At 52.4% G+C, this 25,453-nt stretch overlaps 1 protein-coding gene across 3 annotated transcripts in view; it reads right to left on the bottom strand.

Moving 5' to 3' along the window:
• Nucleotides 1–25,453, bottom strand: part of PREX1 (phosphatidylinositol-3,4,5-trisphosphate dependent Rac exchange factor 1) — a 176,521-nt gene that overhangs the window by 58,373 nt on the left and 92,695 nt on the right. For 2 of the 3 annotated variants that reach the window (XM_004746244.3, XM_045082122.1), the window contains exons 6-10: nt 19,118–19,279; nt 12,104–12,237; nt 5,004–5,122; nt 2,973–3,122; nt 737–884 (exon numbers count right to left, since the gene is read on the bottom strand). In XM_004746244.3, the coding sequence (XP_004746301.1) occupies nt 737–884; nt 2,973–3,122; nt 5,004–5,122; nt 12,104–12,237; nt 19,118–19,279 (713 nt within the window). The remainder of the gene's footprint in view (nt 1–736; nt 885–2,972; nt 3,123–5,003; nt 5,123–12,103; nt 12,238–19,117; nt 19,280–25,453) is intronic. The other variant, XM_045082121.1, reaches the window with a different exon arrangement.

Here is a 25,453-nt window from a genome sequence, read left to right as displayed (position 1 = left end):
CAGGAGCCTCCCCCCGTTGCCCTCACACCCGGGCAGGACGGTCTCACGGGACACCAACCCTGCTCACGCCCTGGTCTCAGACTTCCAGTCTCCAGGCCTGCGAGGCAGTTAGTTTCTGTTGGGCTGCTCAGTGTGCAATGCGTGGTGACAGCAGCCCGCGCGGACTGATGCCAAGACCCACGTCTGCTCTGCGGCGCTTCCGGCAACTCCCACGTGCCCTCCCTGTGTTCAGAAGCTCTTTGCTTGTGCTGTCTATAGGGGGTCCTGTTGTGAGTGTGGGGGCAGCGTCCCAATCCATGGCGGGCCACCCATCAGGACTGTGTGAAATCAATGCCACCATCTGGCTTCACATCATTTCTTAGAAGAAACGAATAACACGCAAAGGACAAGACAGAATAGAAAACAGAACAGAAAAGACACAAATACTTTCAGAGCATGCCCAGCATGGTAAGTTCTGTGAAACTGGCTTCAGTCATATGCTACAGGATGTGTGCACCGGTGACAGCATAAAATGTACATTCTGCGGCGAATTTGGAAGGAAACATTTGAAAGACCCGATATGGGGCCCCCACTAATCCTTCTTGGCTCCTGAGGTCTGTTAAATGAGGACTCGGGGTGCTTTAGTGGCTCTGCCCCCCCAGGGCTCCTGGGGAAGAGCCAGGCAGGCATACTCTGGCGCACCGGCTGCCTGGGACCAACGCGAGAGCCCCACGGAGGCCCAGCTGGGACCACTCACTTGCCGAGGAAGCACTTGGGGACGGTGCTCAGTTTTCTCCGACGGTCCTTGATCAAGTTCACCTTCTTGTTCATCATCATGTGGTAAAGCTTCTCTCCCTTCTCCGCAATCATGACGTAGGCGTCCCGCTCCATGCCCAGCTTCAGGCCTACGGAGGGAGCACAGTCAGCACCCAGGCAAGCATCAGCCCTGGGGAGCAGAGGGGGGCAGGCCCGCAGTTCCTGGAAGCCCCCACCGGGGTCACGTACAGAGCCCTCATAGAGTGCCAGCCCCTGCTCCAGGCACCTGCCAGTGACTCCCTGCACAACCTTGTAGGAGCGGCTGGTTCCCCCATTTCACAGACGGCAAAGCCGAGGCCCAGAGAGGTTAAGTTCCAGGGTAACAGGCAGTCAAGCTCATTCAACCCTTCAACATGAGCGTGGGTTTCCAAATTCAGAGGTTATCAGAAAGCCTACTGAGTTCTTCCTTCCAACCAGGGATAAAAATTTGCCCATTTCTTTAGACAACAAACAGAGAACCCTGACTCGATTCCTGGCTACGTTTTCTGCTTGGACCCTGTCCGCTCCTGACAACAGCAATGACAAATAACAAGAGAAAATGCTGGAAGCACCTACTATGTGCCCCTTAATCCTCAAGAAACCTGTGGAACCCCCTTCACAAATAAAGAAATGGAGGCCCAGAGGAATGAAGCTATCTAAGTTCACCCAACTAGAAGTGGCAGAACCAGGATTTCAACCCAGAAAGTTTGGCTCCACATCTGTGCTCATGATCCACGCACCACCCCCTGGAAACCCAGCCCTGAGGTCACAGTTTGGACAACACCCGATTCTAAGGACTGAGGCCCACTGAGGCCACACCTTCCTTGTGACCACATATACCCTACGTGGACCACAGGCCCCCATTCTAACCACAGAGACACGGATCAGCCACACCCAGGCCAGTCCACACCCCTGAACCCCACCCCCCATCCTGGGCACACACCCAGCCCCGACCAGTTTCAGAGCTCACAAGCTTGCCGACCAGGGGCCAGTTTCAGTAGCTTGGCTTAAAGCCACCTGCATCATTTTTCATACAAAATTTAAAATCAAGAAATATCACCTGAAAACTTAAAATCTAGCTTCTCTAAAGAAAAGGAAAAACAAGGGATCCAGCCCTGCAGGGCCCATAGTCCTGAGAGATGGCGGTGACTTGCTCACAGATGGATGTGGCGGGGAAAGGGAAGTGGGCAGATTTGGTGGAAGTAAAGGGACTCCATATACTGGATCTGGGGAGTGGGCAGAAATCAGGGATGGGACCAAGAGTCGCAAACTGAGGCATCAGGCAAAGGGAGGAACAAGGTACTAAGATGGGGAACTTCCAGCTTTGGTGGGGGGAGATGGTGGAAATTAGGAGTTCTGGTTAGACAGGGAAAGTGTGAGGATCCTATGACACACCCAAGTAGAAGGCTGCAGATACAGAAATAACTGTGCCTCTGTTTCCTCCTTTGCAAAGGTGGGGGGGGGGGTGGGTAGGCAGGGTTTTTAGGATCATGTGTCAAATTTACCAAGCATGGTCAAATCCAAACTGCATTTAGCACCATTACAACCCTGTGCAGTAGGAACTTTTATCCCCATTTATCAGACGGCATCACTGAGATCTGGGAAACTGAAGTAATTTACCCCCAGACATAGCACATATCCCTTTTCCCAGACCTCTGCACAACAACCCAGGTCCCTACCATACCCAGCCCCGCATGACTTATGCAAGGGCCTCCGGGGAGCCTGGGCCCAGAGAGATCTGGGACCACAGTTAGTAAGCAACCCCCAAGGAGCCTCCTCCCAGAGGCAGACTCCGAGCCTTAAGCACAAAGAAGCCCAGCTGAAGGTAACAGACCGGTGGGGGAGAGAGAGGCAGGGAGGGAATGTCTCAGCTACCAGCCCACAAGGGTGAAGGGTACCAAGAACCAGGGTGACCAACCATATGACCCCTGACCCTTGGGCAAGTCCCTTCCACTGGGTCTTAGTCACCCCATCTATTAAATGGGCACTACCAGATGCCCTCAGGTGACCCAAGATACCACCAAGTTCTAAGTCCCAAAGCTCTCTGACCCTTTAGTGACCCGCGTCCTGTAGCCTAGGCCCCTTCCCTGGACACAGTCCTCCCTCGGCAGAAGTGACCAGCCTAGCGGAAGCCATACACACCCCAGGATCCCAGGACAGCCCCGCAGAGCTGGAGGCCCAGGAGAGGGCATACTCACTCTCGCGCTGCTCCCGCTCACGGATGATGGCGTCCAGCCACTTCTGCTTCTCTTCCGCGGTCTTGGCCATGCAGACGAACCACTTGTTTTTGGCCGTGTTGTGTATCTTCCAGCCGTTGGTGACAGTGTAGCCATTGCTGTGGTAATCCGCTGGCAGGGGCAGAAGGCAAAGGTGGGTCAGCCCAGACTCAGCCTACAACTCTGAACATTCCCCACTACTCGCTTGAAAGTAAGGTCATGGGATCAGCACATCTCACTCCAGAAAAACAGGGGGCAGGGCCATCAGCAGGATCAGGATCTGAGAGCTGAACTCGCAACTCTTCAAACACTCACTCCCTCGCCTCTCTATTCTCTGCGAAGAACAGAAGATCTGCAAACAAAGACACCCCCCGCCCCGCCACACACACACACACACCAATTACAGGGGCTTCAGGACCCCACAGTCTGGGTACAAATGCAGGAGTCCTGGAGCCTGGGAATACATCCCAGCCTCCCTGCCCATCTCATCCGGACACTGGGGCTACTTAAAACTAGTGCAAGGCCAACAATGCCAAGTTCAGGGCCCTTACACACCACTGGCTGGGATGGGGACTGGCCAACCTCTTTGAAAACGGGCTGTCGTTTTCCAGGAAAGTGGAAGCTGTCCATACCCTAAATCCAAGGAGGGGTCCATAGGTTTTGTGACACTGCCGAAGAAGTCTGTGTCTCAAAACCAGTTAGGAACTTCTGCCCTCGCCAAGCTCAAGGGCACATACACAAAGAGGTTCACACAAGACTGCTCACTGCCTCACCGTTCATAATAGCCAACAGCAGAAATGACCCAAATGTCTATCACCAACGGCAGAATAAGAGCATTACACAGCAGAGGGGACCAACACCCTGCAGACCCCTCCAGGCAGAAGCATAAAACCAGATGCAAAAGAACACACAGTATCTTACAACCCTTTAAATAGATTCATAAAACAATATCTATGTAACTACATGTATATATTTAGACCCACTTAGTATGCATATAATGATATACCTATTTAAAGAAAGTTTTGAAACAAATTTTCATTAGAATGTTTACTAATGCAGGGACACTTGGGTGGCTCAGTGGGTTAGGCCTCTGCCTTCAGCTCAGGTCGTGATCTCGGGGTCCTGGAATCGAGCCCCACATCTGGCTCTCTGCTTGGTAGGAGCCTGCTTCCCCTTCTCTGCCTGCCTCTCTGCCTACTTGTGATCTCTCTGTCAAATAAATAAATAAATCTTAAAAAAAAAAAAAAAGATGTTTACTAATGCATACTTGGGAGAGAAAAATGTTTTTTAAATCAGTGGGTTTTTTTGTTTGTTTGTTTTTTGTTTTGTTTTTTTTTTTAAAGATTTTATTTATTTATTTGACAGAGAGAAATCACAAGTAGATGGAGAGGCAGGCAGAGAGAGAGAAAGGGAAGCAGGCTCTCCGCTGAGCAGAGAGCCCGATGCGGGACTCGATCCCAGGACTCTGAGATCATGACCTGAGCCGAAGGCAGCGGCTTAACCCACTGAGCCACCCAGGCGCCGGAGAAAAATGTTTTTTAAAAAAAAGCAAGAAAATGGTCATCATACAATTTGGACAGTTACTTTGGGGGGCAGGAGGTGCTGTGGCCAAAGAGGGGTCTATGAGGAGCTCTCGGGGTGCACGCAGCGTTCTACTTACTGACTTAATTGAATGATGACAACCAAGGTGTTCACTCGATGTGCATATGTTTTAGATACTTCTCTTAGGGAGGTTACATTTCAAATAAAAGAAAAAACCAAGAGGCATCTGGATGGCTCAGTCAGTTAAACACCAGACTCTAGATTTCCGCTCAGGTTATGATTTCAGGGTCATGAAATCAAGCCCCACAAGGGGCTCCAAGCCCAGCACGTAAGCCTGTTACGATTGTCTCTCTCCCTGTGCCCCTCCCAACCGCTAAAAAAGAAAAGAAGAGAAAAGAAAAAACTGAAACAGAGACTGTGCCACGGAGCAGGTGGGGCGGGGGTCAGGTGGGCCTTGGGGCAAGGGCCTACCTGTCCCGTCTTCCACATTCTCCACCTCCATGACCTCAGTGTTGATTCGACCCCTGAAGATGTAGAGGGAGCCATTGATGGACTTGGTCCTCTTGGTGGATTTCTTGCTCCCGGTGACCCTGAAAGACAGGGGCGCATCAACAACCCCTATGTCTCACCTAACGGGGCTCGGAAGAGCAAAGGCAAGCAGAGCAGTAATCTGGAAGGGCGCCCGGAGATGGCAGGAGCGTGGGTTTTCGGCTGGTGGCTGGGTGACTTCAACAAGTCTCTTCCCCATTCCAAGGTACAGTTCCTCCATTTGGAAAAAAGGCCTTGCTGACCTCACAGAGCCACAGCTAACAGTTAACTTTGATGAGAAACTAACCAGAAGCAGCAGAAGTTCATTCCTCTTGGCGATAAGGTCGGTAGGGGCTCTCAGAGTGTCTAACAGAGGGTACCGACTCAAATCAGACCAGAGAAGAAGCGTGCCCGAAGTAGGCAGTCCACGCAACCATCCACATCCCCCTGCCCACCACTCATGCCCTCACCCAGGTCAATCAGCCACTCGCTCAGTCACTCAACAAACATCTGACCAGTCCTTCCTATGGAGAGGATGCCAAGTTGGGGCCAAGAGGAGTCACGCAACCACGCATTCAACAAGTACTTCCAAGAACACCCACTGAGTGCCAGGCACTGTGCTAGGTGCTGGGTCTGCAACGGTGAACAAAAACAGTCTCAGAACTCATTGTCCAATACGAGGGGGGAGGCAGCACAGAGACAGACGCTACGCAGAGAAGTCAAAGCCAAGTTACGTCAGGATTGCTAAATGTGTGGTTAAAATAAAGCAAAGAATGAAGTCTGAGGGCTTGAAGGCCACTCTGGGGTAGGCGCAGGCCCCTCTGCTCCTCCAAGTGGGTCATGTTCTCAGATCTGTTTGCCTGACGTGCACCTGTCACTGAAATTGGGCAAACTGTGTATTGTATGTGAGGACATACGAATGTTGGAAAGAGAGCTGTCTCTGAAAATTAAGTGACTATTCTGGAAAGACCTGATAAAGGTAAGTTGCTTTTGTGTTCAGAGTGAATTTATTCTTGGGTGCCTGGGTGGCTCAGTCGGTTAAGCGTCTGCCTTCTGCTCAGGTTCCTGGGATCAAGTTCCACATGGGGCCCCAAGGTCCGCTTCTCCCTCTGCCTCTGCCTCTCTCTCTCTCTCTCTCTGCCTCTCATGAATAAATAAATAAATAGAATCTTTTTTTAAAAAAGATTTTTAAAAAAGGGTGAACTTATCCTCAAAGAAGATGCCTCAAGCTCTTGATGAAAAGAATGTTGTAGAAAGGGACACCTGGGTGGCTCAGTTGGTTAAGCAGCTGCCTTTGGCTCGGGTCATGATCCCGGCGTCCTGGGATCGAGTCCCATATCGGGCTCCTTGCTCTGCGGGGAGCCTGCTTCTCCCTCTGACTCTGCCTTCCACTCTGTCTGCCTGTGCTCGTTCTCATTCTCTCTCTCTCTGACAAATAAATAAATAAAATCTTTAAAAAAAAAAAAAAAGAATGTTGTAAAAATGCAATATATATGCTTTTAATTAAAATATTGAAAGTTTGTAAAAACAACTGTAATAAAGCAAGACGATGGTTAGGGAGGGTGGGAACATGATTTTAACTGGGAGAGTTGGTCAAGGGAGGCCTCCCTGAAGAGGTGGCTTTGGAGCAAAGACCCTGGAAAGGTGAGGGAGGAACCTAGGAGGGTTTCTGAGGAGGAACATTCCAGGCAGAGGACACGAGCCCCATGCCATGCTGCAAGGAGCCACGAGCTGGCTGCGGCTGAAGGTGAGTGGGCGAGGGCGAGTGTGGGCAAGGGGTCAGAGAGGCCACTCGGGCCAGATCCTACGGGATCCTGTGCACCATGGTAAAGATGGACTCCTCCTGCCCGTATGAGGTGGGGGCCACAGAGAGTCTGAGCAGCGCAAGAACACGATCTGATCTAGGTTATAAAGGACTCCCTGTGGCGGAGAAGGGACTGCAGGCAGAGCCAGCAGAAAGTAGGGGGAACTAGAAGCCACTGAGCAGAGCAATGGTTTGCACCCGCCTGCCCAGACCTACCTACTCGGGTACATGTGTATACAAGCTTCTCTGAACTTTTCATGAAAGTATAAAATCCACACAGGAAAAAAAATACCCAAAGAAAGATGTGGCTCATTTAACTTTCATAGAGTGAGCACACCTCTACTCTCACTGTAAACACCCCGAAAGCCCCCCACTGTGTCCCCTTCCCAGTCACTAACCCCCTGCCCTGTTCCTCCTCATCCCCCCCTCAACAGTCACAGCTCTCCTGACCTATGACCCCACAGCTTCGCTCTGCCTGTTTTGTAACTTCACATACATGGAATGACCACGGGTGATGGTGACGGGTATGTCGGTTGCTTCCTGTTTGGCACGGCCGTGACTGTCTTTGCATGTGTCTTATGAAGAACACATGTGCACATCTCTACAGGGGATCGACCTAGGGGCTGAACTGCTGAGTTACAAGGGATCCACGTGATTGCCTTTCCCGGAGAATGCCAAGATGTTTCCCAAAGGAGCTGCACCATTTCTCCCTGTCCCTGGTAGAGTAGCAACGTTCCAGTGGCTCCCCATCCTCTGTAGCTAATTTCCGTGTTGGCCATTCAGGTGGGCACAGAGTAGTGGCTCATTAAACATTCCATTTGCATGTCCCTGATGAGTAATGAGGCTGAGCACCTTTTCATGTTTACTGGCCATTTAGTCCTGTGGGCCATGGGCTTTTGTGAAAGGACTGCCCCTAGAGCATTTTCCTGTTGGGTTATCTTTTTCTTAATGTTTTCTAGCAAGAGTTAGCAAATGTTTTCTGAAGAGGGCCACATAGAGAGTAAACATTTTCAGTTTTGGGGGCTCCGTGTCTCTGTGTCAACTACTCTACTCTGCCCTTAATGCAGGAAAGCATCCACGGACAACACCAAAACAAATGGGCATGCCGTGTACCAATAAATCTTTATTTATAAAAAGGGACAGAGTGCCAAATTTGGCTTTTGAACTTCTTGATACATTCTGGATGTGAATCCCCTGTCAGTTATATGGATCGCAAAGATCCCTAATCCCTAGCTGACTTTTTACTCTTGTCACAGTGTCTTTTGATGAGCAGTTCTCAATTTTAACATAATCTGATGAATCCATTTTTCCTTTAGAATGGCACTTTTTGTCCTACTTAAGAAATCTTTGCTTACCGCCAGATTGTGAAGATAGTCTCCTATGCCTTCTCCTAGAAACCTGATGGCTTTACCCCACACATTTAAATCTATGATCCATCTGAAGTTGGCTTTTTATGCATTGTATGAGCTGATAGTCAAGACTCATTTCCCCCATGGGATACCAAATGAACCAAGCATCATTTATTGAACTGCATTGGCACCTCTGTTGAAATTCAAGTGATCACTTTCATGGGGGTCTACTGCTGAACTAGTTCTTCTAGTCCACTAAACTCTTTGGTTTGGCACCAATACGACGTTGTCTTAATCACTTCAGCTGCGAGTAAGCCGGGCTTCCAGAAGCACGAGGTCCCCAGCTTTGCCCTTTTTCAAAACGGTGGAGGCCATGTTCGTGTTTCCAGGTAAATTTTACAACCACTGACACATACATACACGAAAACTTCCTCCTGGAGTTCTTATTGGAATGACACTGAAGTTCTGGCCAAAGTTTGGGGACAGAATGGAAAGGACTTGCTGAAGAAGTGGGTGTGGGGTGAGGGAGGTCAGCATCAAGGTCAACCAAAGTGCCCTTTACTCCGAATGAGGAAGACTCAGAGGAGAATGTCTGGGACAGGAGCTGTGAGGAAAATGAAGAGTCTAGCTTGAGGCCCGACTGAAGTTTGAGTGGGGTGCGAGAGCCCCCAGAGGAAGACAGAGAGGGGCAATTCTTCTCCTTTCCACACATGTGCCAGGCCTTATTCTAACCAATTTCCATGTTGTATCATACTTCATCTATAAGAACTATCCTTTTGGATAGGGACTACTTTTATCCCCATTGAACAGACAGGAAAACAGAGACACAAAAAGCTGATGTAACTTGCCCAAGGCCGCTTGGCCAGTGAGTGGCAGGGTCTCAGTGTCCCTAAGTACTGCGACCTCTAAGACACAAACAAGCACTCGAGGTATTAGAGACGGAGCTTGTCATGGGTTCTCTTCTTGGGGGTCTCGGTTTCCCATTCCAAAGAATGGGGAGGTGGGCTACTAGAACACTCCTTCCGCTTCTGATATCCAAGGAGCCTCTACTTTCAAATTGGGCCAGAAACACTCTGAGTCAGAGACCTTCCCTGACCCGTGTGCCGGATGGGCGGTGCCCCGCATGACCCAGGCAAAGACAAACCAGTCGGCAGACACCTAGCAGTGACAGGCATTTCCTGTGACCACATCAGTCAGGCCGGCAGCCCCATCCACCCTTGCCCAATCCCTCTGGGATGTCCCGTCTTGGAACCCGGCCCCCTGGCTCCCCATCCCGAGACGAGAACACTGGCCACCAGCCACGTTCCCTCAGGAGACAGATGTGCCCTTTCCCTCCAGCCGGCCTGGCTCACGCACAGAACTGGCGTGGAGAACGGCCTTCAAAGAGCTCACGGCAGCCCCAGGGCCAGCCCCAGAAGGCCCACATGGAATCCCGCAGCGGCAGCATCCCCGGCCGCTACTGCTCCAACAGATGCGACCACACTGACGGAGGAAGGGCCGGCGGCCGACAGATGAGCAAAGCCAGCCGGAGCTGGAGCCGCTCACACATGCCTGAAGGGACATTCTGTTTTCTACAGCCCCTGGTGTTCTGAGAAAAGTGCCTGCTTCAGACAGCTCCGGGCGGCTGGCAGTGGGGGGCAGAGGACTCGCAGGATGTGCCCAGCGAGAACAGGCAGTGAGCAAGGAGGAAGGAAAAATGGGATGTTCGTGGGAAGGGGGGGGCGGCTAGAGGGGACACGAGACAGACGCAGAGAGGCCGAACAGAATGGGCAGGAATAAAGCATCAAATAAGGGAGACGGGAGAAGAAGGAGGCCAAGGCCTTCAACCAGAAGGACCAAACCCAGAACAGGGAAGAAGGGCAGAGGCGGGATGGGGCCCGTGGCTGAAGCGCCTACTGCGTGCCGGGGACTGCACCTGTGCGTGAACAGGAACCCAACACGGATGGAGGCAGGTGAGCAGCAAGGGGACAGCAGCTAACCCTGACTTTGTGAGCTTTAACTACGTACCGGGCGCGCCTAACACCTCTGCTTCCCCACAGTCGCTCTGAGAGGCATGTGAGCACCTGATTCTGCACAGAAGGGAACGGAGGAAAGCAAGGCAAAGTCAGAGCTAGAGAAGTGCGACCAGGGATTGAACTGTAAGGAGCCTGGCTATTCATCAAACTCTACAGTAAGAAGGGGTTTATCATCCCTCTTCTACAGAAGAGAAAACTGAGGCTCAGAGAGGTCAGGCTGGAAGGGAAAGAAGGGCTCCCCCCAGACACGCAAGGAACGCCATCATTCATCCGGTGAAAAGGTTCCTCACGACAACCTGAAGAGGCTAGCAGAAACAGATAAGGAAAAGGAGGCTCAGGGACAGTACGTGACGTGCCGGGAGCCCAGAGGAAGGTGGAGGCAATGCTGACAGTAGGCTCCGGGGTCTGGACCTCCCCTCAGCCTTAGCTTTTCCTAGATAAAGGAGTAAAGATGTCTCTGGAAAGTCACTGTTTCAGCCCTAAAATAAAGTAACAGGAAAGAAGATTCAAATTCAAAAGGGCTTCTTCAGAAAACTGAAAAGACAGGGATCTCTCAGTCCACTACCCACCCAGTCACACCAGCCAGCGAGCCATCCAGCCAGCCACCCAGCCAGCCACTCGTTCCGTTCCCCTACGCCTCTGTCTCCCAAGTCTCCCTCTCTCCAACCATCCCCCCACCCATCCACCCACGTGGTCATTCAATACCCAACCCTCCATCCCAGAATCCAATCACCCCAACAACCACCAATCAACCAACCATCTATCCATCCATCCACCTAACTGATCTTCTATCTACTATTTTATGACCATTTTACGACCATCCCTCCCCCAACCCATTCATTTAAATATCATACATGAAGGCCCCAACTCACCATTACATCTGAACACACCTCTGCCAGCTCATCGCATCTTCATCTACTTCTCCAACTACCAAACACTCAGACATTCGCCCAATTTTCTGTCCATGCCTCCAACCAGCCGTCTCCTACACCCCCAACCACCCACCCACTTGCTCCTTCATCTACTCACTCGTCCATCGGCAAATCGGTTCACACATCCATCCATAATCGTCCCCGGCCCTTTCCATCCACCATCCACTCACCCTCCGAGCCCCGCCGATGCACCCATGCCTTCTCCCATCTGCCCACACATCCCAACATGCACACTCACAGTCAGGCACGTGTCTGTACGTGTCTACCACCCGCCCACCTGTCCATCCACTTCCTTGACTCTACAAACTAGGAAGTTCCAGGGAAAAATACAAAGGTGACAAAGATACTATCCTTTCCCCCAAAAAGCTTAACATGAGAGAGCCCTGTGCCCTTCAGTCCCCCACCTTTGGATCTCAGAATCAGAGGATGTTAGTGTCACAAAGAATCCCCAAATTCTATGACTATCTAGATCCACACTGTCCAATACAGCCGCTGTGGCTGCTGAGAACTTAAGACGGGGCTAGGATGATGTGAGATGTGCTGAAAGTGTAAGATAGGCACCAGATTTTGAAGACTTCGCATACAAAGAAAACGCAAAATACCTTCCTAATGATTTTCAAAAATCGACTGTACATTGGTTGTTGACATTAAATAACATTTACAGATACACTGGAAAAAATAAAATACATTATTGAAATTCATGTTGACTGTTTCTTTTTGATTTTTTTTAATGTGGCTGCTAGAAAATGTTAAATAACACGTGAGGCTCGCATTATATTTCTATTAGGCAGTGCTGATCCCCTGAACCCCTCAACTCAGATGAGAAAAGGGAGGCCAAGAGAGGGAAGTGACAAGTCTAAGGTGTCACTGTGAGAGACAGTCAAGGTCCCGCGGAATCCCTGCCTCCAGGCCCACCTGGGCAGCCCCAGCCCCAGCAACTCACCTGGATTTCCGCTTGCAGTAGACAAGGAGGTTGTCAAAGAGGAAGAAGGCCCTCTCCTGGATGTTGCCCGCTGAGATTTTTAACAAAGTCCCTTGCAGGAGGAGCTGGGTGCAGATGTCTGTGAGGTTGGAGCCCTGGGAGAGTGACAAGGGGAGAGGGAATGAGTTGGCAAATCCAGGAGAGCACTCGGGGATATCCCCTTCCTTCCCAGACACAAAACCTACCACTGCCTCACTTGCCCCCCAAAACCTAAACACGCCACTGCAGGAAATCTGTCAGCAGACAGAAAAATCCCAACAATCTCATCAGTGGCTTCTGCCCACTGAGCACGCCGGAACCATGCCGGGAGGAGCACAAGAGGAAACCCATGTCCATAGAAGAGAAAGCTGGGCTCGGGGAGGGGAAATGACCCACCCAGCCCAAGCTGGCATCCGGTTTTATTTTGGTTCGGTTCTTGCTTGGGATTTGGGGTTTTTCATGTTTGTTTTGTTTTTGCCTACCCTTCCTCATTTATGTCTTGACTTGTGAAGGTATCACCACTACTAGAATGCCATTTCCATAAGCACGGAAGCGTTATGGAGCATGATCAAGCATTTGCCACGGTCTCCCCAGCCCCTGTCACCCTCTAGGGGCACACAGCAGGTGCTCGGTAAATGCCTGTAGAGCGGGAGATAAACACAGTGTGCACACCATCAGGGCAGGATTCTTGGAGCAGCTCCTCTAGCTACAGCCATGAACACAGATGGAAACAGTTCTCAAACTCCAGGGGGCCATCCGTGCTAAGTGACGGGGGCAGCCAGGATGCTCGCCAGCCGTGGAGTTATCTGAATCTCAGTGATGTTCCCACTGAGGGGGTCAGGAAAGGCTCCAGGGGGACCCGACCGCACAGGTCTGTCTGGAGCTCAAGGAGGACCAAGGTGGGGCGCAGAGCTCTCCAAGTGCTACAGGAGAGGAGGCTGGAAACACACCGAGGAGGGCCCTGGATGCCAGCAGGGCAGGCTCCTCCCCTGTGGCGGGAGCAGAGTTCGGCTGGCTCTCAGCCGTCCAACCAGAGACTCCATTTCCCAGCATCCCTTGTGCCCGTATGGTCACGTGATTGACACATGGCCCATGCGCCCCATTTCTACACTTTATTTCCTTGAGAGAAAACAGTTTCCTCTCCTCTCTCTCCCTTCCCTCTTGTCACAGGCTGGACGCCAGCTGGAGTGGTGGCATACATTGTAGCAGACAGTGGAGCAAGAAGCTGGAAGGAACCTGGAGCTGGAGGGAGCCGTCACGCCCTCCCCGCCAGCCTGTTCTGCTACTGAGAAATCAACTTCTCCCTCATTTATGCCATCCTCTCTCTTAGCAGCCAACGATGTAATCGAAGCCACACATCAGGATTAGCACCGAGCCCAGCAACAGGCGGACAATGGAGTACCTCTGACACTTAGACCCCAGGGACATTACACAAAAGAGGGGTTCAGGGAAGCTCGTTTGACCTGCAGATGACAGAGGAGGAAGAATGACACGTGAAATGAACTTGAGAGAGGGAGGGAGAAGTGTGCACAAAGTCTCCTTCCCCAAACATGAGACACCCAGAACCAAAGAGGAGTTCATACCCCAATGACGGATGCTGACTCAGTTATTTCTGAGACCCAGGAAGGGGAACTGGTTCTAGAAATGCAGAAATCGGGCTTTCTGCTAACTGCCCACTGCAGTCTCCCCTGTTTCAGGCTGTGTCCCCTGAATACAGCAAACTCATTACCCAAAAATGCCAGAGATGCCTCTGGGGCCCAGCTGGGGTCCTGGGAAACCTGCTCTTTGTGGTCAAGGGCTAGCAGCCTCGGGCAGGAGCGTGTGTCCGTTAACAGAAATCACAGCATAGATGCCCATATGCTGCGGCCAGGGACCAGACTCCACACACAGCCACCAGCCAGGGAGTGAGCCCGCTGCACCAGGGCTCAGGGCTCTTGTGACAAGGAGCCCCATGGACCCCCAGTATCTTCGCCAGCAGGGTGAGCGTGACTCTTGGGGTGATGAGGCTCTAACCATGGCCCATGGGCCCGGCTCGGGGCAGAAGCCATTCAGCAGTGCCTAGAGGCCGCCTGCTTCCCCACCTGGTTCCCTCACCTCACTCATGCCTACCACTCCAGTCTGCTAGCCTCCAAAGGGGGACTTTAGCCACTTAAACGTGGATCTGGCACCTGGCCTGGCTGCAGGGCCCCAAACCCTGACGTCACGTTGGACTACACCTGACCTGTCAATGTCCAGGGACCACAGAGATCAGCGAACCCAGCCTGGGAAGCTGCCCCTCCAGCCTTAGCCAAAGACCACCGAGCAAATACACGTGAACTGTCAAGGACATGGCATGGGGATGTCCCATCCGCCCCAGCCCTGCTGAGAAGCCCGGCTGGCTCGGTCTCCCTAGAATCCTTGAACCTGGGTCCGGGGTAATCTAGGATCAGACACACAGGGAAGAGGCTGAGCACCACGGTGTCCACCAGCCAGGGCTAGAGACTTGCGGACAGCGCAGACTCCCTCGAACTGGAGCATTAACACGGAGAGGGGACAGGAAAAGCTCACCACATGCCCCCATGGTTCTAAGTATTTTACACCAATCCAGTTCATCCTTACAACGGCTCTCATTTTACAGACAAAGAAACTGAAGCACAGAGCAGAGAAGTGACTTGTTCAAGGTCACACAGCTGGTCAGTGAGCGAGCTGGGATGTGAACCCAGACAGGATGGCGTCCCTCTCCCACCCGGGGGCAGGGAAGAGATGGCTGCCCCTTAGAAGGTAACCTGACAGGGACACCTGGGTGACTCAGTTGGTTAAGCTGCTGCCTTCAGCTCAGGTCATGATCCCAGCGTCCTGGGATCAAGTCCCACATCGGGCTCCTTGCTCGGCAGGGAGCCTGCTTCTCCCTCTGCCTCTGCCTGCCATTCTGTCTGCCTGTGCTCGCTCTCTCTCTCTCTCTCTGATAAATAAGTAAAATCTTTAAAATATATATATTAAAAAAAATATAAAAGAAGAAGGTAACCTGACAACCTGAAGGGCTTTTTAATGAGACGACTGGTCTAGAGCAGGGGTCTCCAAAAGGGAGAGACCACAGCCCCCTGGAGCACAAGGCATCCCAGGAAGGGTGGAAGGGCCTATGACAACTTCTCTCTCTCTCTCTCTCTCTCTCTTTTTTTAATAACAATTTTATGCTTCCTCGCTCCTGTTTCCTTCTGTCCCCTCATGGGTGTGGGCAACTGATGATCTCTCAAACCAGCATTTCCAGAGCCAGTGAGACGAGTATGTCCCATTTCGTTCTTATTAAGAACATGTATTTTTTTTTTATTACTGTGAGTTTCACACAGAAGTCTGTGGAGCTTGCTTCCTGAGTGTCCCTCTGCAGGAGGGTCAGCCCACACTGGGCATGAGCTGTAGCTAAAGCTGCATGATGCTTTCTCATCTTAAAAAAAAAAAAAAAAAAAGTAAGAGTGAAACCCTGCTCTGCGGCCACAGCTCCTCTCAGAGTTTATAGAGCATTTACTCCAAGCCAGGGAGGCAGCCTATTTCCGAGCGCTGAGCATGCGTTCCCTCCCGAATCCTCAAGGCACCCAAGAAGGAGGGCTGACTTCCCCAGACTTTTCAGATGGGGAAACTGAGGATGAAGAACCCCTCCCCGCAAAGGGAGCTGGCTCGTTCACTCACTTCCGAGGTATTGCGACATCCTGCTATTTCCTTCCCCTCGATAAAGTGGATTTATGGCCCCACTTATCTGGTTTTAAGTAAACCAGTCTCCCAACTAAAAAGGACAAGCGGCTTAGGAAGGATGGGGGCGGGGGAGGAGGCAGCAATCGGAGATCAGACTCCTGATGCAAGCCCAAGCCCACAGCCACTAAGCAGCCAAGGAAGAGACCCTCCCTCCTCCCACAATGAGACCCTTGCCAGCCATATTCCAAGAGCTAGAGATGGCACCATCTAAACAGACCGGCGAGAGGTCAGATGGCAAGATCAGTAATTACCAGGAAGATTATCAGAAGCAAGGATCTGTAACCACCGCCATTCACCACAAACTACATGCAACTCACACTGTCCCCCAAGGTTGTAACTACAGAACAGGAGACACTACAAGTAGCTTCACTGTCACCCAGGATTGTTTCCAGCTATGACACATTATTTTTACAACTCGCCTTAAGGATCAAACTGCATTTAAAAACCTTTCTCCAGGGGCACCTGGCTGGCTCAGAGGACTGTGTGACTCTTGATCTCGGGGCTGTGAGTTCAAGCTCCACACGGGGAGTAGAGATGACTTCAATAAATACACTTTCAGAAGAAAACTTTCTACTGCAGAGAAAACCATTTTACTTTTTCCAACAAGCATTCATACTCCAGTTTTCACTTTATCCTCAGAATGACACCAGGACAGGGGCACCTGGGTGGCTCCGTCGGTGAAGCATCTGCCTTCGGCTCACGTCATGATCTCAGGATCCTGGGATGGAGTCCCACATGGGGCTCCTTGCTCAGCAGAGAGCCTACTTCTCCCTCTGCCGCTCCCCCTGCTTGTGCATTCTTTCTCTCTCTGACAAATAAATAAAATAAAATCTTAAAAAAAAAAGAATAGGAGATACCTTCAAGAGATATTATTACTCAGATTAAACAATCAAGGCAAATGGAGGCCAAGAGAGCGGGACAAACTTGCCTGAGGCAGGGCCGACTGTCAGTTACAGGGCTGGACCTCCAGACCAAGTCACTGTGCCTCAGTTTCCTCAGCTGTCCAATGGGGATCATAAGAGCACCCGTCCCTTTGTCCTGGAGACATGTAACAGGGGCTCAATCATTGCCAGCAATTCTTATTCTGGCACAGTGTACCTCCTACAGCACCCAGTACAGTGACCGAAATCAGGGTCACTCTCCAACTGTAGGTTTTTCAGGGTCTAAAAGGGCCCCCCAAAGATCCTTAGTTCTTATTTCCCGAGGCTCTTCCCAGAAGTAAGCATCTAGAAAACACTTCTGCTTCAGCTGCCAAAGGGCTTGCTCAATCCTCTTCTCCACAGGGGCCCATGGGAGCGATTTCTTTCTCAGCTGGTTTCCAGGAAACTCTGTGTCTCCCAGAAGAACTGCTCTGTCTTCCTTTTTTGAAAATAAATATTGAGTAACTTATGTCTCCTGCTCTCCTCACTTTGGCTGCCAGGAAGCTCAAAGCCCAAACAGGCTTAAACACATCCTTCATTCTGTTTGCTCTTTAGGTAAGCATGGCTGAAAGTGGCCGTGCGACCCACTGGTCAGTGAGATGAAAGGGGAAGTCTTCAGGGTTTCTGGGTAAGGTTTTCCTCCACTGAGGAGAAGAGCTCCCTCGCATGCCCTGGCCACGCCTCTGTCTCCCGCTATTCTGGAACACAAAGTGATGCCTGGAGCTCCTGCTCTCATGGGACCAGGCGGGGGAGGCCAAGAGGTCCTCAAGAGACAAAGGGGAAGCTCTGACATCCTAGGGCTGACATGAGTCCTGAGACAACACACCCTAACCAACACACCTGACATTCAGCAATTTGCAGTCACAGGAAACAGAAACCAAGCTACATGTATTTTAAGTAGAAAGAAACAAGGGGTTTACTTAATTATCAGATGGTCTAGGAGAGCCTGAAATCCAAACCAGGGCTCCCAGAAAACCACCAACATTGTCTACCTGGCCTACCCCCCCCCCCACAGCCACTGCCTCGGCCCCATCTGGGAAAAGAAAGAGTCACACACACGGGCCCAAGTGGATACGCCAGGAAAACATGACCCAGGCCACATCCAGGCCCGAGGCAGCCGCTGCAGGTCATCTGCAGGTCAGCCGCAGAGCCATCCCCTGCCTGCGCGACCCATGCCATCAACAACAAGCAAATGTCCCGTGTCCCTGAACACCCAGGAAGCTGGAGCCCGGCCCCTCTGCTGATGCTACCACAGAGAGCCAAACACGACCATGCTATGCTCTATATCCACTCCATCGGCCAAATCCCCAGCAGCTGGATCTGATTTTGGTCAATCACATCCCAAACCTGAACTACTGGGGGGACCGAGAAATGCGGCTCTCCATTCCCCAGCTTCGGCAGGACGGGAAGGCCCCGCGGGAAGAGGATGGGTATGTGGCCAGCGCTAACCCACACTACCCGCCTCCCCGCTGCAAGCAGCTCCCCCCGCCCCCGCAACAGCCAGACTCTCAATCTCTGCAGTGAGACGGAGTCACGTTCAGGATTCCGGAACACCGGGAAGAAAAGTGGAAATCCCAAAAGTAGCAAGCGCCAGAAAACCCAAAGGCAGATGATTCAGAGAGTAATCTAGGAGTCTTTCATCTTTGCTTTTGATCTCCCGTTCCAGCTGCACTGACTCTGATATTGATTTTTTTTTTTATTTATTCAGATTTCCCCATTTCCTTCCACAGATTTGTAGGAAATCTCTGATAATCTAAGGAAGGAGGTTTAAATGCATGCACCATGAGAAGAGATTTCAAGAATCCCAGAGCCCCGTAAGCATGATGATAGTAATGTAATATCAACCCCTAGCATTTATTGAGTACCTACTATGTGCCAGGAAGAGAGGAAACAGGAGGTTCAGAGAAGTTAAGACATCTGCCTCGAATCACCCAGCAAGGGAGCATCAGAGCCAGAATTCTGTCCTGGCCCAGACCCATAAGCACTATGGTGGACCTCGGCGCCAAAAGCACTGGGGCCTATGGACACCAGGCAGGTGAGGCAACACGTGAAAGAGAGAGACGGAAGGAACGGGAGGTGCCGGGGACTGAGGAACACCGGAAGCTCTCGTGGCTGTGGTCATGGAAAGTAAGGGCCCAGAGCTACTGATTTTTCTAAAGAAACTTGGAACTCTAGACTTTCATGTGGATTCCACTGCAAAATAACTAAATTTTTTTTTTTTTTTTTTTTTTTGCAAATGCCCTGGAGGCCGAACCAAACGCACCATACAGGCTGAAGCCTGGGACCCAGACCGCAACGCAGAGCTGCAGTCGCGCACGCCCGGGACCCCGCTCCTCCCGCCCCGCCGCACCTCCCAGCCCTCGATGTGAGACTGCAGCTGCTCCAGTGCCTCCAGCTTCTCCATCTGCCGCTTGGTCTCGTTGATGTTGGAGCACACGGTCTTCATGGCCTGCAGGGCGCTCTGGACCGCAGGGTGGTCCGGGTGTTTGCCAGGGGTCCTCTTGGCCAGCTCCTAGGGGACCGGGGAGGACAGGAATGAGAGACGTCCACTCCGAGGGCCCCAGACACGGCATCCAGGTCACCTGGCCCCACACCAGACCTCAGCTCTGCTCTGTACAGACAGGGTGTTCTGGCAGGTGGGGGCAGGGGGGGAGCGTCACGGACTCAGTCACTCATTTGCTCACTCATTCATTCAGTAAATGTCCCTAAGCACCTTCTTCATGGTGGAGCAGTATTCTAGGGCCTGGAGACAAATCTGTATATGAAACAGAGAAAAATTCCTCACCTGGTGGATATTACACTCTTGTAAAGGAGATGGGCCAAAATAAAAATCAGGTGCACAGTACAATGTCAGACAGTGATAAATACTATGAAAACAAATCAGAGTGACAGACTAGAAGGTTTGGGGAAGGGAGCTGTTCTTTATTTTATTTTATTTTATTTGAAAGAGCGAGCACAAGCCAGAGGATGGGCAGAGGGAGAAGCAGCCTCCCCACTGAGGAGGAAGTCCAACGTGGTTCTCGATCCCAGGACCCCAAGATCGTGACCTAAGCTGAAGGCAGACGCTTCACCCTGAGCCGCCCAGGGGCCCCGGGAGGGGCTCTTTCAAATGGGGAGGTCCAGGGAGGCCTCTTGGAGGAGGTGACATTTAAACAGAGACTCTGGGTAAAGCAGGGGAGGGAGTTCTGCAAAAATGTTGGGGAAGACTGTGCCAGGCAAAGGACCTGATGTGGAAGCGCTGATGGGCTAGAAGGAGGAACAGCAAGGGGACAGTGCGACTGGAGGGGAGTGAATGAGACAGACGAAAAGGAAGACAGAGACAGGACAGACATCAGGAGGTCAGAGAGGAGGTCACAGATACAGAGCCCAACCAAGTGCAGTCTTTTCATTGGGAGAGCAGGTGTAAAAACACCCAGCTCACAGGGACCAGGACAGACCCTGTCAACTGGCCATTCCCGGTGGGCCCTATTCCACGGCCCTCCACCCCCCTGCCACCTCCCACCCCTGCCACAAGGGCAGGCCTGAACCGTGCTGAAGGCCAGGTTCGTCATCAAAGGCCATCAGCCACACGCTACATGAGAGAGAGAGAGAGAGAGAGAAGAGGGAGACGCTAGCAGGACCTCCAGATGCAGGGAAGATTTTCCAGCCGAATCACTCAACGGACAGCGCCGTGCCGGCAGAGACAGGCCTCCTCGACCATCTGACCTAGACGTGCCCGACGGTTCCTGTATCTTCCCCACCTCTCTGCTCCCTTGAAAATCACAGGCATGGCGCTCTGATGGGTCACACCTGGGTGCCAGGGCTGGCTCTGCCCCTCTGTAGACGAGTGACCTTGGGCCAGTCGCCCTCCATGCTGAAAAGCACTGACAAGGAGGGCCACGGGGAGGAGGAGGAGGGGCGCCAGGAGGAGGAGGAGGGGCGGGAGCAGTTACAGCCCACTCGGCCTTTACTCTGTGCGGACGAGGTAGGGTCCGTTATCATCCACTTTAACAGTGACGGAGATTAAGGCAGAAGAGCCCAAGGCCCCCAGAAAGTAAATGGAGGCACAGCTGGATGTGAGCCTGACCGTCTGGTTCTGTTCACGGGTACGGTGAATCCGATCCTCCAGGAAAAGGGCCTCTGCGGTCAACTACAGACCTGGTAAGCACCCGGTCTACGCCAGCCATCCTCAGTCTGTCGTCTGACAACACGTGCTGGCTGGGACAGCCGCCGGGCCACCTGCCAGCGCGTTGTTCAGAGCACTCGGAGCAGAAAACCAACTCTAGCACGTCGCCTCTCCATTCACGTCATTTCTGTCCCCGCCTGTAAACCAACAGCCTCTTTTCTGGAGGACACGTCCTAACGGTCCCGCAGACCAGACGTTCTGCGATGTCAGGCCCCTGAGGGTTCACTGAGCACCTGCTATGTTCTGGGGACACAGCAAAGGGGAAGCAAGGAAGGGGGAGACAGAGCCCTCTCTCCGACAAAGGAGGCATTCCCACAGAGAAGGGGAAGGAGAGTGTGACCTGAAGAGTTGAAACAAAACCAGAGGTGAGAGCAGGTGCCCCATCCTGCAGGAGCGTCCGAGGCCACCGCTGCTCTCCACACAGGAAAGAGCCTGAGCTGGCGCTGGGTGTCAGAGCAGCTGTGGGCAAGGTGTCAGCGCTCAGCCCGAGAGGCAGGAGGGAGGGTGGGCACTGCGGCCAGGGCCACAGTGAGAACGCTGACTTCCTGTGCCTTCACAGCAAGCTAGTGACAATCAATGCCAGATCCCTGGTAGATAAGGAGCTCATTTCATAACAGCGGAGTCAGAGAAGAACTCCAGAGGCATGACCCAAAGTATTCAGTGGAAATGGCAAACCCTGTGAAGGGGCAAATCTCAACACGAACCCACCCCCGCCCCCCTGGTCCAGCCAGCTGCCACTGGTACCCCTGAAGTCAACTCCCTGGACCCCACCCCCACTCCCCACTCCTAGTCCATTCTCCACACACAGCCAGAGGGATCCTGTCAGAATGAGGTGAGACCCTGTCCCTCCCCTGCTTAGAACGCTCCTGAGGCATTTACAACACTCAGAGAAGACAAACAGCCCACAGTGGCCCACAAGGACCTGCCTAATGTGGCCTCACCACCTCTCTGGCCTCACTCCCCCACTCCCTCAGATCGTCCTCTGGCCACCTCACTATTCCTCAGATACACTCCTGCCACAGGGCCTTTGCACTGGCCCTTCCCTCTATCTGGCAGACTCTTCCCCCAGGTATTCGTAGGCCCCCTTCCTCACCTCCTCCAGGTGTTTGCTCAAATGTCACCCTCTTCGTCCCTCATTCTGGCCCTTATCAACCCTCTTGGTCTGAGATATTTTCCCCACAGAACCCTTGCTAGCTCTGCAAGTATATTCATTTCCTATCCATCCCTCTGCTGTTTCCCCCAGCAGAATGCCAGTCCCACAGAGGCAGGGCTCTGGGCCATTTTGTTCACTTTTTATCTCCAGCACCTGGGACCATGCCTTACACATAACAGTTACTCGACAATCCTTGATGAGTAAATAAAATGGCCTCCCAAACGCCTGACCCTGTGGCACTAACCATAACTCTGCTGGAGGGACTCAGGAAGACACACGGGGACTTGCTAAGAAAAGAACATCTCACTACGGGTTGCACTGCTTTCCGGGGCTCCCTCCCCCACCACTCACCACACAGAAAGGCTTTCATGGGCCACCTAACACCCTCTGGAGAGCTCCAAGTGGTCCATGTCCCCACTCCGGGGAACATGCCACTCCCCAGCCATCCCCTTCCACCAAGACTTGATGCCAACACCTCCCCGGTGATGGACCATTGTCCATCCCCTGGGGTGGCCCAGTGGCCAGGGAGACAGAGGGAACAACTGATTGGCAAGGTGTCCATACTGAGCGAGGGTGACAGCTCTATCACCCACAGACAGATGTGAGAAGTGCAAGACACATAGGAGTCCCTGCGGGGCCCCAAGGCTATACCCTGAGCAGCCACTCTGCAGACAGCACCCCTGCCACAAGCCCACTCAAGCAGCTGTCCCGGAGACGGCTTCCAGGACATGCCCTGTTTTGCCCCAGCAACGCTTGACAAGTTTTGAACCAAGCTGACATTTGGAAATCAGGTACTATCGGTGTCCTGAAAGTCCCAATTTCTGGATTTAGGAATGGTGGGTCACACTAGGGTGGCATTTTCCATAGTCATTCAGTGAGTCAATGGGGGGGGGGGCACCTACTATGTGCCAGGCTCATTCTAGGTGAATAGCAACAAGCAGAAACAGGCCCAGACCTTGGCCCTGGCTGAGCTGACAGCCTAATGAGGATTCAGAAAATCAATCTGTGCACCATGAGTTAGAAAACAGAATGTGACAGTGAAGGAAAAATAAAAACAGGGTTGGGGACAAAGAATGACAGAGGCACTTGTGCTACAGCTGGGTGGCCAGGCAAGGCCTCTCTGAGGAGGAGACAACTGAGCAACAGAGGCCTGACAATATTAGAGAGTGAGCCTCGGGGTATCTACCGTAATGATGTCCCAGAAGAAGGAGCAAGTGCAAAGGCCCTACACAGGGACATGTTTGTTGTGTTCAGAGAATGGCAAGGGGACAAATGTAGCTGGAAGAAAGCCAGGGGCGTGGGAGAAGAAGCAGGGGAGGGCAGGAAATAAAACATAACTTCACTGTGCAGCACCTTACAGGTGACAATGATGGGGAATCTGGATTTCAATCTGAGTGACAGGGAGCCGCTGGACAGTCTTGAGTGAGGAAGTGACATGAACTGGCTTGGGCTTAGCTGCTGGGTTGAGAAGAGACCGTGGAGGACAAGGGCAGAGGCAGGAAGACCCAGCGGGGGCTGTAGCAAGGGCCTGGCAGCAAGATGGAGAGAAGGAGCTAGAAAGTCTAGACTCAAGATAGAACCGAAGCCAGAGCCAACAGGACCTCCTAAGAGACTAGATGTAGGCTGAGCCAAAGACAGCTCAAGTTTGGCCTGAGCCATCAGAAAGGAAAGGCCATGTACGGAAATGGGGACAAGGGGGTGACAGGGAGGGGAGCCCGGTCTGGGGAAAGAGGAGAGCCAAGCATTCGGTTTTGGACGTGTTAGGCAGGAGATGCCTGTCTGACATCCAAGTGGGGAAGCTGAGTGGGCAGGAGAACAAGCCTGGAGCTTAGGAGACAGGTCCAGGCTGCAGGTCGGACACAAAGACACGGCTTAAAGTCACAGGAGTGTCCCCAAGAAGCTGGCACATGGCTGTTCATAGCAGCATTATTCCTAATAGCCGGAAAATGGAAAGAACCCAAACATTCGTCAAGGAATGAATGGATAAACAAAATGTGATTCCATACAATGGAATATTATGCAGCCATAAAAAGGAACGAAGCTCTGATCTGGGCCACCATGTGGGTGAACCTGGAAAACTCTGCGCTAAACGAAAGAAACCAGACATTGAAGGTTACATCTTAGATGATCCTGTCTGTGTAGAAGGTCCTGAGCCCCAGGGACAGGAAGTGGATGAGTAACTACCAGGAGCTAGGGCAGGAGGGAAAAGCCCAGGGACTCCTGATGGGTCTGGACTTTCTCTTGATGGTGATGAAGATATTCTAAAATTATTATGATGAGGGTTGCACAATTTCTGAATACACACACACACACATATTTTTTTAAAGGCCACAAGGCAGCTGAGTCCACTCTGGGAGCAAGTCTAGAGACAAAAGGCCCCAGAACTAAGCCCTGGGTCCACCTGCGCTTAGAGGCCCAGAAGGTGTGGAGCCAGCAAAGGAGACAGCAGGGAAGTGGCCACAGGGGCAGGAAGCAAAGGAGAACAGAGGGGCTGGGGTGGCAGCTGCCCCCTCTGGACAGATGTGCCCATCCAGTTTGCCTCCACCTGCCTCAACGGGCTTTCCATTAGGTACCAGGCCCTCGTGGGGCCCCCTCTGCCTGGAGCTTGAAGGGCAGAGGCTCTCCCCAGCGCCACTGTGGTTCCTGAGCCCCACCATGAGCTGGGGCACAGTGAGTGGCCCGATGAGATCTGTGCATCACCAGGAAACAACCCAAAGGGACAGTGACAGTCGGCCTCCCTTCAGGCACCTGTCATTTGAGCACCAGGGGCATGACCTCAAGCCTGAATCATTTCCCTGGAAACGTCGACGGAAAACTCAACAAAGCCTAAAAATGCCGACTGTCTATCCTGAGCCTGGGCCGGAGGCTGAGATAGAATGTTCTGGCTATTCTTAGGCAATGTTCAAGTTCAGCTTTTTGGGGCCGCTCCCAATGAGGCTTTCATTCCAGCCTCTGCTCTCTTCCCACCCGGGCTCCCTGATCCCGATCGCCTGCTGGATTCGGAGTTCAGCTCAAACAAGGGGGCTCAGAGGACCACGGGAACATCTGCAAGGGCGTCAGAGATGCGGAGGCCAGAGGTGGAGACACTTGAGGGACTGGGCACATGGTATTGTCTTTTAGAATCCTCTGGAAAACGTGACAGGAAGGAGGAACTCAGGAGGCGCATAAAGAACTGCCCTCAGTCCCAGCTGTGCTCTGATGCAAATGTTCCAGCTGTGGGTGCCAAAGGCCAGGACACTGAGCGAGCCCATCAGGCGGGGAGCATGGCACGTCCCCAGAGGACTCAAGGGCCCTGCCGGCGGGTCCCCCCGGTGCTATCGAAGCTCCAGATAAACACAGCTGGAGACTGAGGAAACAGAGCGAGTAAA

This window comes from Mustela putorius, unplaced genomic scaffold (assembly GCF_011764305.1).
Source record: "Mustela putorius furo isolate JIRA1106 unplaced genomic scaffold, ASM1176430v1.1 tig00000592_pilon_pilon_pilon, whole genome shotgun sequence".
NCBI lineage: Eukaryota > Metazoa > Chordata > Mammalia > Carnivora > Mustelidae > Mustela > Mustela putorius.
The sequence above is the reverse complement of the archived record's forward strand: the minus strand, read 5'-3'. Positions and strand labels throughout refer to the sequence as shown.